Raw genomic sequence first — 15,289 nt, 5'->3', positions numbered from 1 at the left:
TGCGGTCAGGGGTGGGAGAGGTGTTTTAGAATTGACCGAGATCAGGGGCGCCCGGGTGGCTCAGTCGGTTGAGTGTCTGACTTCAGCTCAGGTCATGATCTCATGGTTTGTGAGTTTAAGCCCCGTGTCGGGCTCTGTGCTGACAGCTCAGAGCCTGAAGCCTGCTGCAGATCCTGTGTCTCCCCTTCTCTCTCTGCCCCTCCCCCACTCACACTCTGTCTGTCTCTCTCTCTCTCAAAAATAAAATTAAAAAAAAAAATTTGACCGAGATCAGGGTGGCTGGTGCTGGCTGCCGTCAGTCCTTGTAAAGCTTTGCCCTGGGCCCCGTGGCAGAATCTGAGCGATGTTATAATGCTAGTAAGAGCTAGCATCTGTATGGGCCGTGCACATTTTATAAGCCTTTCCATTTAATTTTCTGTAAAGTGAGAGACCCACCCCAGGGAACCCTGGCAGTCTGGGTGGAGTGCCCGGCCCACCTGTGTCTTGCTGCCCTTCCCTGATCTCCTGGCCAGCTTCCAAGTCCCTCCTCTGCCCAGTCCTTCTTGTCATGAAGCCCACATGGTTGTGTCTGCTTCTCCACCGCGGACTCCGGACCCCCCACTGTATCTCATGGCTGCTGTCTTGGGGCAGTGCTACCTGGGACCGATGTGACAGCAGCGACCCCTTGTTGTTCAACTCTGGAGCTTTCTCTTTAGTTCTGCAGCTCTGCTGAGGGCCACCCCCTCCTGCATATGGGTTTGAACACCAACAACTTGAAGAATACAACAAACACTGTTTTATAGACGCGTAGGGAAGAGATAGGCGGCCGAGACACTGACAGGTAATTTGTTTCTAAATGCTGGCATGACAGAGGCACTGCTGAAAAATTCACACGTTTTATCATCTCTTGTTTATATACTGAACTGGGAAGTGCGTGCTCCTAAATTGTAAGTGAAGAAGGCAGTCGGAGAGTCTAAATGGGGCAGAGACGCGGGATAGCAGCGAATTAAAAGATTGCCCTTCCCCTTGGTTCCACCCTTTGGTTAGCCCAGCTGCAAAGTTAGCGTTGACTTCTGTCATCTTCTAAAATTCTACCTCTCTGTGGGTGCTTGTATTTCTGGAACTCTCACCCAAAGTAACAAGGTCGCCCTCTCTCCCCCAGTGTTGATTCTGGGTTGTTTGGAGACCCAGCTTCTCCAAAGGAGTTCGTCTCTGGTCTTTCTAGTAAAGGGTGAGCATAGATGTGTTTAAAAGGGGGTGCTGTACCTTTAAATTCTGAAAGTGAACTTGGCTCAGGAAGGCCAGCAGTCAAGGTCCAGCCCCTAGAAGAGAGAATAGCTACAGATTCTCCATCCTCAGCCTCCGCAAGGGGACGGCTGTGCCAGCCGAGCGCGCAGGCTCCCGGCAGCATGGCAGCCAAGTTCAAGGCCCTCCTGCTGCTCCTCGCGCTCAGCCTGGCACGGCCAGCTTCGGCCGGCCGGAAGCTCCTGGTGTTTCTGCTGGATGGTTTTCGCTCAGACTACATCAGTGATGAGGCCCTGGAGTCCTTGCCTGGTTTCAAAGAGATTGTGAGCAGGGGAGTGAAAGTGGATTACTTGACCCCAGACTTTCCCAGTCTCTCTTACCCCAATTACTACACCCTAATGACTGGTGAGTACACTGTCCTCTTCTGGCTGAGGGGGTGGGGGTGGGGGGCTGGAGTCCAACAGGGAACAGTTAGCCCCTGGCATTGAGGTCTTACTTAAACGTTCAGGTTTCCCCGGTCCTTGGGGACACCAAAGTTCTTGGCTGAGACTTTTTTCCCCCCCATAGTAGTGTNTTGACCCCAGACTTTCCCAGTCTCTCTTACCCCAATTACTACACCCTAATGACTGGTGAGTACACTGTCCTCTTCTGGCTGAGGGGGTGGGGGTGGGGGGCTGGAGTCCAACAGGGAACAGTTAGCCCCTGGCATTGAGGTCTTACTTAAACGTTCAGGTTTCCCTGGTCCTTGGGGACACCAAAAGTTCTTGGCTGAGACTTTTTTCCCCCCCATAGTAGTAGTGTTCTCCAGAAGTTATCCCAAGGACCGGTTTGGGATTCTCCGTGTGGAGAACAGAGAACCACATGAACAGAGGACTTTATAAGTAGCTATTTGTTTTACAAACCAAAATTCTGGTTAACTCCGTACTTTCTAAGTTCAGGCTAAAAAGTCAACAGGTCCTTGTGTGTTCGTACCAAATTCCTCGTGTCCCTTTGCTCTGCAGTCCTCTGTCATCCTGGAGGTGTTTTGGCTTGTTTGTCATTGTGCTAGACGATGAAAACGACACGTGGGATTCCAGGCTTCCTGGGAGAGAGTTTTTAGGTCACGAACTGAAGTATTACTTAGCAGTGCTGCTGGCCTCTCTTTTGTCTTCTTGGACCAGGTAAAATGACGTGGGGAAGAAAAAAATTAGTACATAGTTCAGATTCCCACCTTTAACTTTTAGTACCTGTTAAAACAAAACGTAAACAAAACAACTCCAGTGAACCCAGGATGCGCTTGGGTTTGGGAAAGCTGATTTTTGCCTGAGGCTGTCTTCACCTGGGACAGCCAGGACGCCAGCTGTGATTCCACAGCCTTGATCCTCTCTCTGTGCAATGGAACGTACTTTCTGTTCACACAGTTGGATTCCCAGCTTCCAGTTTGTTTTTTAGCTAATCTTTGTAAGGGCCAGCGAGAGGCTCTCAGAAAGAATTTAGCAAACCGTCCAGGGAGGCTGTTAAGAATGCGCTGCGATCGCTGCTCGTGTAGGACTTAGCTATGTGCTCTGAGCACAGGGAAAAGTCCATAAATTATGTTCACGGGAAGGGGATGGGAACTCGTGTATCTCATCTTGGATCTCCACACAGCGCCAAACCCAAAGGAGTCTGGAAGACGAACCAGTATCTCTGACTTCATGCACGGGTACTGGACGCATGTGTATATAAAAATGCCAGAAAATTAAGGTGGGAAGATACTTTGGAGAATTAGAAATCAAAGCATGAGGAGAAAAAAAAATCCAGATGGAACACAAGCAAGGAAGGGTTTTTTTTTGTTTTTTTTTTTTGCTTATTTTTAATCTCCCCACCTCCCCCGCCCCCCACTCACAAACAGCCAGCAAGTGTAAGATAAAAAGGATGAGCACAAGTCCTCTTCGTCCTTGCTTGGCATGCGTGTCCCCTCGCGGGGAGCCGGTCTGCAGGCTGCTGGGTCACACACAGATGTTATTGTGCGCCACAGCCCAGCCTCCGTTCTGCACCGGGAGGCTCACACCGCACACCACCCCCTCTCCCGTTGTCCTGCACACACTTGCTGGGAGGCCCCGTTCATAAAGTGCCACGTGCGGCTCTCTCCATCGGAGGGGAAAAATGAACAAAATCCATTTTAGAAAGCCAGACTCCAGTAGTAAAAGGAGACCGTTACAGCCTCCCCAGAGACACCGAGCCAATGACATGGCCTTTTGTTTGTCAGACCCACAGTCCTGAGATTGGCACGGGCAGTAATGGTCGCAGGGCCTCAGCCACGCAAAGATGCACCTTCTGTTCAAGCTCGGGTGTTTCCACTTGTGCAGTCATGACAGAAGAGCCCTTTCCATGGTGGGATGGGCAGTGCCCATTGGTGTTTGGCAAAGACCTCACCTTCATCTCCCCCAGGGAAGCCGCAAGGGCTCCCTACGCATTACGCTTAACAAAGTTTTAGACGTCGAATGTATTATTTCATTTGAAAGCCTACTTGATGCTTACACTGGCTTTCCCACTTTTATAGAAGTGATGTTTGTACACAGAATGTGTCCAGCAAGGCCCATGTTCACATGCACACGTCTCTGGGTTTGATTTGTCTTGTACCTGTCGGGTGAACGTGATGGTTTAGGGAAGGATGGCTGGGAGGTACCAGGTCATGAAGCTGGTATCGTCCCCACTGCCCTGGAACTGACTCGAGGCTACATTTAGATTACTGCTCCCAATATCCATGCTTATTTTCCCACCTGATGTTGAAAAATTCCTCTGTTTTCATTTAAGGAAGGGTATATCCATTGGGAGTTGTACTAAACATATGGTTTGAGCATTTGAGCATTTTATGAATCCACAAAAGAAGCATGCTGGATCCTTTTGGTACTGAAAGATATGCTGTTACAAGGTTCATCAGCATTCATAAGAGAGACTGTGATCTCACTTTATTACATGAATTACTGCCCATAAAACATAAAGCCCTTGGTGTTCTTATTTTTGCATAATGAGGAGTACGAGGTTATTGACCTTGGAGCTGGAAAAACTTGGTTGGAGTCCTCTTGGGGTCAGGATGGTGCTGGACAACTTGAGGCCACCCACTGCACTGCCCCAAGCCCGTTTCCTCAGCTTCCAGGTCCCAGTCAGGTCAGGATCTCAGGGACTGCCAGATGCAGACGTAAAAATAAGCAATGCATAGGGAATTAGCAAAAGTTAAGACTGGCACCTCTTGGGAGGGCTGACTATAAGATATTAAGCAAATGACTAAAACTCTCTAGAGAGGACAGTTGTTCGGGAAGCCACACGGAGGGTGCTGGGGCATGAACAGTCATGGGATTTGTAAGGAATCTGGGAAATCATCTAGTCCAGTCGCTGACATGGAGCTGCTGCGGCTGATATTTTTTCTCCTTCAAAGTATATTTGCATCAGGACAAATGTGAACAACATTCAGTAGTGATCAGGAAGCCCATCAAACAGCTGATTGCTGGGGGTACCCAGAATCTGAAAACAGGGCCTTTCATCCAGGGAGCTTGCACTCAAGGTGAGGAGAGACACATCAGGTACCTACTAATATTCAAACATGTGCAAAGGGCTAAACTGTTTCCCTCCAAAATGTATGTGTTGAAGTCCAACCCGCGGTAGCTCAGAATGTAAAGTATGTGAAGTATGGTCTTTGAAGAGGAGATTAAGTCGAAATGAGGCTGTTAGAGTGGGGCCTAATCCAATCTGACTGATGCCCTCTCAAAAGAGGAAGAGACACCAGGAATAAATGCACACAGAGAACAGGCCATGTGAGGGCACAGTGAGAAGGCTGCCATCTGCAAGCCAAGGAGAGAAGCCTCACCAGAAACCAAACCTGCTGACAGCTTGACCCTGGATTTCCAGCCTCCAGAACTGTTGTTTGGCTACCCAGTCTGCGGTGTTTTGTTACGCAGCCCTAGCAAACGAATACACAAGGGACTAGTGGGTGCTTTTCCTAATATGTGACAGAAGACCAGGAGGGAGGAGAATTTTCTTCCCGTTGGAGTGGGATGTTAAACATTTGAAGGAGGTGGGCCCTGAGCTGGAATAGACAGCCACAAGCACGGTGCACTTGTCATTGTATCTTTATGTATAATCTCTCTTTCCGAAGAGCTGTGTGTGAATCAAGTTAATTTTAGTTAAGACACAACCACAGTGTAACTCCTCTGCTTTCTATTTTAATCTCTCTTACTGTGAGTCTTTTTGGGCAGCTCTTCTCTGTGAGGTAAATCCACATTTAAGTAAAGTTTAGCATAAAATCCAGGGAGGAAAAGCAGTGATTTGGTCAATCCAGACCATGGGCAAGAGGAAATGTTGGGTAGTTTTAAGGCAGCATAACTTAGCATTGTTTCGTCAAGGCCAACGGCAGCATTTGTTTGTAATTCTTGAATACTTCTGATTAAGCACTGGGGGAAAGTAGTCCAGAAATGTTCTGAGTAGCAGGGGAGCTGGTCTAGAATTTAATCTTTACTGAACATAATCTACCCAGAGACAAACATAATGCTGAAATTAGTTTGCTCTGCAATATGCTGTTATCAGCTCAGCATTTAAAAACTAGTAAATAAAGTGCAGGGAGGTTGGGAGCTTCACGCCAGACACCAGAGATTGTCAGTAGCAGGACTGAGATTAGAGAACGGGCGTCAGGGGCCAGATTCTCACACGGAAATCAGCAGGGCCCCGACCCCAGTACTGGAGTGCGCGGGAGGTCATCCGTAGGACCTGGGACCTGGCGACAGAAGTCTCCTCAGGAGCAGTCCAGGAGGCAATAGGAGCCTGAATACACATGCTTTATTGATCTTCTCTTGGAATCAAAGCCAGACCAAGGATGTTAACCATTAGTATTGATGTTTGTGCCAACATAGTTCCTATTGCACATCTAGAAATTACACGGAAGCAAATTCTTCCCAGATATCAAGGATCAAACATTCTGGAGGAGGGGACGGCAGGTTAAAGCAGGCTTTTCCCCGGCTTTGCAAAAATAGTTGATTTAAATAAAAGCTGGCTGTCACTTGGACCAGCGGAGATCAACAGAGAAAGGACTTGAGGAATCCTGTTTTGGGACAAGCCCACATCCTCAGTCTTCAGGAGGATTCAGGGTTTACTCGGTGGGCTGCCCGCAGATCCCTGCACGCCCGCAACATCAGCAGCGTGGGTACGGCCTCCAGGGCTCGCTCTCCTCTCCTTCCCCGAAGATCAGCACCCGCTCGGGGACAGTCACCCCAGCACGTTAACTCCCCCAGACTGAGCTGCTCCTTGAGGGCATGCTCTCTGGTATGGCCTCCACTTCTCTCATTCTCTCCTCTCAAAACCCCATCCCACTGTCGTTTCCACCAAGGACCTCCTCGTGGTCAAGGCTCAGTCCTCAGGCTTTGGTTTCTGGCCCAGGACCGGTGCTTCGCGGGGCCGTGCTGCTCCTCCTGGGCAGTTTGCTTGGTCTCCAGCCCCGGCTCCTTGGCCCTCTCTGTAGTTCCTCCACATCTTCCCCCCCCGCGCCCTTTTTGTCTCAGCCCAAGCGGGCTGTACTTTCAAGTTGGATGGCAAAGCCTGTCTTTCTCTACCTCCATCCCTGGAGACAGCACCCTCTGCTGCCTAGAGCTCCCCGACAGCCCCTGCTCCCCCCACCCTCTCTGCCCTTCCTTCCGCCTGTCTCCACAGACAACCAGAGTAGGCCTTCCGCAGCATGCGTCTGATCGTTCTCTCCTCTATCCAGATTCTCCAGGACATTCTGCTCCCACACTGAGTAAAATCGCAAGTCCTTAGAGAACTCACGTGGCCGCCCCGTCCCTTTCCGGCCTCAATTCCTGACCCTCTTCCTTACCCTTTCTGGGCATATGGCCACCTCAGGACACTTGAACTTGCCGTTTCTTCTGGCTGGGATGCTTTTGACCAGAAAGACCCAAGGTTTGCTCCACTGACTTTTTCGGATTTCTTTCCCAACGTCACTGTCGTGGATCTGCCCTTCTTGCCCTCTGCCTGAAGAGCCCACATGATGCCGTCATTCTGTCCTTAATTTATTCCCTCCTAAAGTTTTCATCAGTGCAGCATGGATTGTTTATTCTGTTTTCTTCAAATAAGATGTGTTATTGTGAGGCAGCGTTACAATAATGATTAAGGGTTGGCTGGGTGGCTCCATCAGTTAAGCATCTGACTTTGGCTCAGATCATGATCTTGCAGTTTGTGGGTTCAAGCCCCACATAGGAATCTGTGCTGACAGCTCAGAGCCTGAAACCTACTTTGGACTCTGTGTCTCCCTCTCTCTCTGGGCCTCCCCCCTCTTGTGCTCTTTTTCTCTCTCAAAAATAAGTAAACATTTAAAAATTATTTTAAAGCATGATTAAAACATTCAGAGTTTCAGGCAACTTGTTGATTATAATTTTGGCTACTAAACCAATAAGGAGGAGAAAATACTGAAATTATGCTTTACTTTATGAAAGCAATAAACAGCCATTTAGGCGAACTCATTACTATTTGTTTCTAATAATCTTACGTATCTCAAAATGTGTCCATCATTTCTGTTTTAAATTTTGACTATAAGGTTAGGGCAGCAAGAGGGTTGAAAGGAGAGTCAGCCATGAGGAGGAGGAGGCTGTGCCACAGTGAGGGAATGAAAGGCCTGGGGTGTTGAGAAGAGATTTAACCAGAACACTAGCCATCAGCATAGCCCAAGAGATCGCTGAATTCTCGTCAAGATAGCTGAAGCCAGGAGAGCAGAGGCAGCGGTGAAGCATGAACAAGGCAAAGGGTTCAGAACCATTAGAACATGTGTGAGGATGGGGGAGGCCCAAGTGTCGTGTGGTCCTGGCTGTTAGACCCTGGGACAGGTCTGGCGGGGCCATCCTTATGTTCTGAGCCCCCGGCCCAGATTACTTAAGGGGCCAGGCTATGAACACAGGCATCATAAGAGGCTCCTTAGGAATTGAAAATAGGAGATAGCACTGTGGACTGAATTGCACAAATGTATGTGTTGAAATCCTTACCCCCAATGCCTCATTTGGAGAGGAGTATCTTTAAAAAGTAATTAAGTTAAAATGGGGTCATTTGGGTGGGCCTCAGTCCAGTATGACAGATGTCCTTTCACGAAGAGATCAGGACACAGGCAGGCACAGAGGGAAGGCCATGTGAAGGCAGGGGCGAGACGGCCATCTAAAAAACAAGGAGGGGGGCGCTCAGGTGGCTCAGTCGGTTAAGCGTCCAACTCTGATCTTAGCTCTGGTCGCGATCCGACAGTTTATGGGTTTGAGCCCTGTGTTGGGCTCTGCGCTGATGACATGGAGCCTGCTTGGGGTTCTCTCTGTCCTCCTCTCTGCTCCACCCTAGATTCTGTGCTCTTTCTCCATCTCTCAAAATAAATGAATAAACTTAAAAAAAAAAAAAAAAAAAGCCAAGGAGAGAGGCTTTAGGAAAGACCAACTCTGACAGTGCCTTGATTTCAGATTTCTGGCCCCCAGAATTGTGGAAAATAAATTTCCATTGTTGAAGCCTCCTAGTCTGTGGTACTGTGTTATGATGGCTCTTGGAAATAAGTGCAGGCAGGATGGTGACACCAGGCTGTTGTCAGAAGAATGAAGTTATCCTTAGACCTTCCCTACCTCCCATGTAAGGAGGGTTTCTGGTGGGTTCTGCCCCCAAATCAAGGTGGCCATGGTGGCTGGTGCCTGAGGGCCACTGTAACAAATGACAACAAATGGGTGGCTCAAAGCAGCAGGAGTTCATTCCTTCCCAACTCTGGAGTCCCGTCATCTGAAATGAAGGTGTTGGCGGGGCCGCGCTCTCTCCGAGTGCTCTAGGGGACCATCTCTCCCATGTTTTTCTCTCAGCTTCTGGTGTTTCCAGCAATCCGTGGTGCTCCCTGGCTTGTGGATGCATTGATGTATCACTCCGGTCTCTGCTTCAGTTGTCACATGGTGTCCCCCCATGTGCCTCTACATGCACCTCTTCTCTTCTCACAGGGACACCAGTTATGTGGGATTGGGGTCACCTTAAGGACCTCATCTTATCTGCAAAGTATATCTGCAAAGACCTTGTTTCCATATACAGTCACACTGTATATATGCAAAGACCTTGTTTCCATATACAGTCACACTCATAGGTTCTAAGGGATAGAATGCTCTGGAGAACACAGTTCAGCCCATAAATGCATCACGCAGTGGAGAGAGCTGTCAGTTTGCTGCAGAAGACCAAGTTTCATCTAGTCTGTAGTCTGTCCCCATTTAACTTTCAGAATTGGAACGGGTTCTTATGCGTTTTAATATCATCCATCGGTAGAATGGAGAAAGTAAAACTAAGCCAGTCAGCTTTTTGGAGGACAGAAGGAGACACCTAGTGTAAAGCCACCATTACAAAAACTGTACCTGTTACACACTTTATCACTAAGATTAGGCTAAATTATGTTGTAACAAGCTGTATCAGAGGCTTACACCTAAGGTTTATCTCTCACTCATGAACGTGGAATTTAAGGATTAACTCTGCCCCACTTTCCTCTGCATTTTGAGATCCAGGCTGAAAAAGCAACTTCTAGATGAGATGTGCTATTCGTGCGGCTAAGGGAAAGCGGCAGAATGAGGTGGTAATGCTTAAGACTTCTGCTCATGGTGGCTCATGTCACATCCCTCGTCCCACTGGCCAAAGCAAAGTATATTGCCAAGCTTGATGCCAGGAGGTCAGGGATGTATAATTCTCTGACAGTGGGGGAAGGAATGATCTTGAACACTGAGGCGGTGTATCCCACACACTGATTGGGTACTAGTTGCATTTTTTAAGAAGCTTGTGGGTCCTACCGAAAAGAAAGGTCATAGAGATAAGTGTCTGCAGCTCAGGGGAGGGAAGTGTTATTGGCACTTAAAATGGACTTGAACATTTCCAGGGAGAAGGTGGATCTAGAACTAAACATTGAGAGATGAGTGGAAAGATTTTTAGTAGGAGATTAATTCTGAGCTAGATATGAAGGAAAAAAAGTCTAAGAAGATGGTGAGACATGAGGGGCCATAGGCACAAGCAAATCAGAGAAGCATGATCAGGCGGGTGAAGGGGCTCTAAACCCATTCACCACTTGGGTGTGGGTTGAAGGACTAGAAAATAATTGGAATAACCAGCAGACTCTTCCTTTCATCCTTTTCCACTTCACATGTTCAAGCATCTCTTCTTTGTGATGGGCTGTTAAGTGCAGAGTTGAATTTAAAGAGCACCCTGGTGGCAAGACTTGCTGACCACGATGAAAGGGCATGGAGGAGCTAAAAGGAAGGGAGCCTGAATCAGCTCCAAGGGCAGGAGATACTCAGAGTCTGGGGCTTCTGTGTGCAGAGACTGGGGAAAGCTTGGAGGGCTGCTTATTGGGGGAAGTAAATTTTCACCAGAATAGACTTCACGTTGGAGTAAGATATGCACTTGGAGTTGGCCCTTCAGGGGATCAGAGAAGAGGAAAGTTCCAGAAACATGTAGAATATGTGGGTAAAAGAGAGAAATTGCTCATGTGGATCCCAGTGGACCCCCAGTGAATGACCTTCTTCTCTCTCTGCCTTCCCCAAGTTGGTGGAGGAGAGGTGTCACAGATATACAGGTCAGTGTGTCTTCCCTGCTGCATGAGCTTTGTCTTCACCTTGTCACTTACTTCCCGCATTTCAACTTAAAACTGTGGTCTCCGGTTGCTTCAGTGGCTCAGTTAGTTGAGGTTCGACTCTTGGTTTTGGTTCACGGTTCGTGGGATTGAGCCCTATGTCAGGTTCTGTGCTGACAGTGCAGAGCCTGCTTGCAATTCTCTGTCTCTGTCTCTCTGTCTCTCTCTCTGTCTCTGTCTCTCTCTCTCTGTGGCTCCCTCCCTCTCTAAATAAATAAACTTAAAACAACCCACAGTGCACATAAGGCATCCCGATTACACTGCCTGAAGATGAGGCTGGCTAGGTAAGGTATAAGGCGACTGAGGCGTGCAGAGGACGAACTGATTCATGCTTACAGAAACAAGTGTGCTCCAGGAATTCACAAAAATAATCTCTCCCAGCATGTCATTATTTAAGCTCCCATCAGCAGACCTCTCTGCAACAAAGTGCCACTTTTCAAAAAGTATGTTTCTCTTGGCTTCCATGGCGATGAGAGAGAGTTCTTGTTATATGGCATTCAGCTGCTGGAACTTCACTCTCCGAAGAAGGGAACAGCTAGAAGTGGGTAAAGCTTAAAAATGTGGTGAAAGCTTTTGATTATAATAACAGCAAACCCTTTTCCAGAAGGTTCACCTGCACCGAGCCACTGCAATCTTCAAACCATGGCTGGCCTTCCCCTTCTTTCCCCCTCACTAGCGTTGATTGATCGGACCATATGCCTCCTGCCAGGGCTTCTGGGAGTTTGGCTGAACCACGCTGCTCTCAGTACCTGCTTCATCATGAATGATATGCCAAGAAATGGGTTAAAGGACATTTAAAATGATTTCGGAGAGTGCCTGAGTCAGCATGTTAACATTTATTTCAAAGACACTTTAAACAACACATACTCAAGTTTCAGAGTCCCCTGCCATGAATAGGGCCATTGTGTCCACCATCTCCCAGGCAAGGACCCGGGGCAAGTCTGGGGCTCCTCTGGATCCCGCGTGTAGCATTTGGCTCTTGTTGGATATTGTGCTTGATCATAGCCGCCTCCCACCTTCAGCAGTTTCCGTAGCAGGGAGAAAGGGTCTGGCACACAGGTCACGGGACTGTGTGGAGCGGGACTCATTTGGACAACGGGCTGCTCGGGCTGAGGTCACCAACAGGCTTTTGGCCGGGGACACTGCAGATATTTTACCCTTGATGAAGTCCCTCCCCCTTGGGGCCTGGCTTTACGGGTGCGAGCTCCTGTGGCCGCTGGCTGTGGAGCAGGGAGACGAGTGGGATCACCGTGAGAATGCACGTAGGTGTCTGCAGCNTGCTCGAGGGAGGTGGGGTGTGGGTAGTCCCTGCATCTGGGCCCAGGGCTTGCTCAGAAGAGACGCTCGATTCACGTTTGTTGGGCCTCGCAACGAAATGCTGAACCTCACGTACTCAAGTTCCACCGTCGTCTGACAAAGCACTGGCACGTTCATAGGCCCGNTTGCTCGAGGGAGGTGGGGTGTGGGTAGTCCCTGCATCTGGGCCCAGGGCTTGCTCAGAAGAGACGCTTGAGTCACGTTTGTTGGGCCTCGCAACAAAACGCTGAACCTCAACGTACTCAAGTTCCACCGTCATCTGACAAAGCACTGGCACGTTCATAGGCCCATGCTGATCTCGCTGGATCCTGGACTCCTTGTGGCCGCACTCCATAGGCTTCTCTGTTCCCTCCTTCACCTCCACACTGGTGTGCTTCTCTCCCCAGGGCCCAGAGCAACACCACGGCCACTGTCAGCCCGTCGTCCCGCACTTCCCAGAGCCCAGGGNGCGAGATCATGACCTAAGCGAGAGTCAGACGCTTAACCGACTAAGCCCCCCAGGCGCCCCGCCACCTCCCTGTTTTTGTAGGAGGCCTCCCTGGGAGCTCTGAGTCCTTCCCTTTGCTGACACTACTTACTACTTGTGCAAGGGCTCTCTTTTCATCCTCCCTGGAACCGCCACGCCTCCAGCCCACATGCCAGCTTCCTTCTACTCGTCTTTCTCTCTCCTGAGCCAAAAGATGTCTCTCTTCTTTGTTTTATTATTTTTTAATTTTTTAAAGTTTGTTTTTCTTAATTTGAGAGAGGGAGAGAGAGAACGCGCAGGTGAGGGGCAGAGAGAGAGAGGATCTGAAGCAGTGTCTGTGCTGACAGCAGAGAGCCCCATGTGGGGCTCAAACTCGTGAACCGTGAGGTCATGCCCTGAGCCAAAGCCGAATACTTAACCCACTGAACCACCCAAGCGCCCCAAGATGTCTCCCTTCTTAAAGGCCTTGACCCAGAGATGGTAACCATTCAGAGCTGAATGGTGCTTTGAGAACTTATTTTCATCCGTTTGCCACTGCTTTACCACTTACTGTCTGCACCACAGAATTTGGTAACTGCAACAGCCTTATATGAATACAGTCTATGCAAGAATATATTGAACCTTTACTGTACTAAAATAACCTGTTCTAAATTTCTTTTTTTTAATTTTTAAAAATATTTATTCATTTTTGAGAGAGAGAGAGCAGGGAGAGGAGGGGCAGAGAGAGACACACACAGAATCCAAAGCCAGCTCCAGGCTCTGAGCTGTCTGCACGTGGGGACTGAACTCATGACTTACATCATGACCTGAGCCGAAGTCGAATGCTTAACCTACTGAGCCAGCCAGGCGCCCAGTAAGCTGCTGTTAGGTGGCCGGGACGTGGCTTCTGTCTTGGGTGAGCGTGTAATTAACTGGAGCAACTAAATATGTGTTGAAATAAGTATAATCACGGGACAGAATAGAACAGGCACAGAGGATATAGAGGCCACTTCTGAAGGTGTGTGGTGAAGAGGAAGGGCTTGCTGAGGTGCTGACATTTAAGTAAAGCCTGAAGCATTTGTACAGGCCGAAGCCTGGAGGAAGGGCCTTGAAGGTGGATGGTATCACACAAGTCAAGGGACAGAGGCGGGTATGAGGGGGAGCGTGTGGAGAGCAGGGCTGGGCTTTGGGATGCTTACTCTGACATTACGGAGCAGTCTGAGTCTGAGGGAGGCCATCTAGGTGAGGACGAGGGGAGCTGGGGCTCAGTTCCTCAGTGCCAGAAGGAACCTGGGTTCGAGGATTTGAGAAGCTCTATGGAGAGAGAATCGGCAAGTGGCATGTGGAGGGTCAGAGAGAAAAACGTCTCCGTATCAGACAAGAATTCAAGCGAGTCTTACANGGGTTCGAGGATTTGAGAAGCTTATGGAGAGAGAATCGGCAAGTGGCATGTGGAGGGTCAGAGAGAAAAATGTCTCCGTATCAGACAAGAATTCAAGCGAGTCTTAACGGTAGCAATGACTCAATCTGTGTATAAGGTGCATCCAGGTTCACAATCATGAATGTACATGAAATAGTGCTCTATTTTCTTTAAAAAAAAAATCTAAATCTATGGGTGAATCTGAAAACATACTAAGTCAAATAAGCCACACATAAAAGGGCAAATATGATATGATTCCACTTACATGAGGTGCCTAGTATAGTCAAATTCATGAGGCAGGAAGTAGATTGGTGGTCCCCAGGGGCTGGGAGGGATAGGATGTTAGTGTTTAATGGAACAGAGTTTTGGTTTGGGATAAGAAAAAGTTCTGGAGGTAGATGGTGGGGAGGGTTGCACAAAAATGTGAATGTACTTAGTGCCGAACTATATACTTAAAAATGGTTAAAATGGTGAACTTTAGATTATGTGTATTTAACCACAATTAAAAAAAATACCGGGGCACTTGGGTGTTTCAGTTGGTTAAGTGTCCAACTTAGGCTCAGGTCATGGTTTCATGGTTTGTGGGTTTGAGCCTCGCGTCAGGCTCTGTTCTGACAGCTCAGAGCCTGGAGCCTGCTTCAGATTCTGTGTCTCTCTCTCTGCCCCTTCCCTGCTTACATTATGTCTCTCTCTCTCTCAAAAATGAATAAACATTAAAAAAATAAAAAAAAAAACAACCCCTAATTCTGATTCTGACTCCTATCCCATTGAGCTCAGTGGATTTTTAGTCTCAGTCTTTACTGGGTGAGTGATGAGATGGCTTTTCTTTCTCGTTGAGGGTTATCCAAAGGGCCACATAGGGTCCTACGGCGCTGGGACAGCAGGTCCACCCTGGGTTGGTTCCCACCACATGCCCTCATGTCAGTCCACGTGGCTCCAGAGGCCAGGCTCTGCTGCTTTGAGCTAGAAAACCTTGTGCCTTGACTCCAGCCTCCCCTGTTGTGTGTCTCAGATGTCAGTGGTCCCCGGGAGTTCTTTGACCAAGTGGCACATCATTTTCTGTTCTCATTGGACCAGCAAATCCTTCTTATCTCTCCCTGGTCTGGAGGCAGCATTTCCACCGGGATGAGTGCCATGGGTGTGTGACCTCTGAAGTCACACCGGGCCCCATGCTTATAGGGGCCTCGTGCTTGCTTTCATGCTCTACTCTCACCATGTTGAAATTAACAATTTACAGACAGGGGATCCCACATTGTCATGTTTTACT

General features: G+C 48.6%; 1 protein-coding gene across 2 annotated transcripts in view; it reads left to right on the top strand.

Annotated features, from left to right (window-relative positions):
• ENPP6 (ectonucleotide pyrophosphatase/phosphodiesterase 6) overlaps positions 1–15,289 on the top strand; it is a 150,593-nt gene that overhangs the window by 35,875 nt on the left and 99,429 nt on the right. Inside the window, exon 1 of one of the 2 annotated variants that reach the window (XM_077761980.1) lies at positions 1,805–1,853. The exons of the other annotated variant lie outside the window; for it this stretch is intronic. Coding sequence (XP_077618106.1) covers positions 1,847–1,853 — 7 coding nt within the window. The 5' untranslated portion in view covers positions 1,805–1,846. Of the gene's footprint in view, positions 1–1,804; positions 1,854–15,289 lie in introns of those variants that run through there. 2 annotated transcript variants of the gene reach the window in all.

Source organism: Crocuta crocuta, unplaced genomic scaffold (assembly GCF_008692635.1).
Source record: "Crocuta crocuta isolate KB4526 unplaced genomic scaffold, BGI_CrCroc_1.0 scaffold90, whole genome shotgun sequence".
In the NCBI taxonomy this organism is placed as follows: Eukaryota; Metazoa; Chordata; class Mammalia; order Carnivora; family Hyaenidae; genus Crocuta; species Crocuta crocuta.
This window is presented reverse-complemented; position numbering and strand designations above follow the sequence as displayed.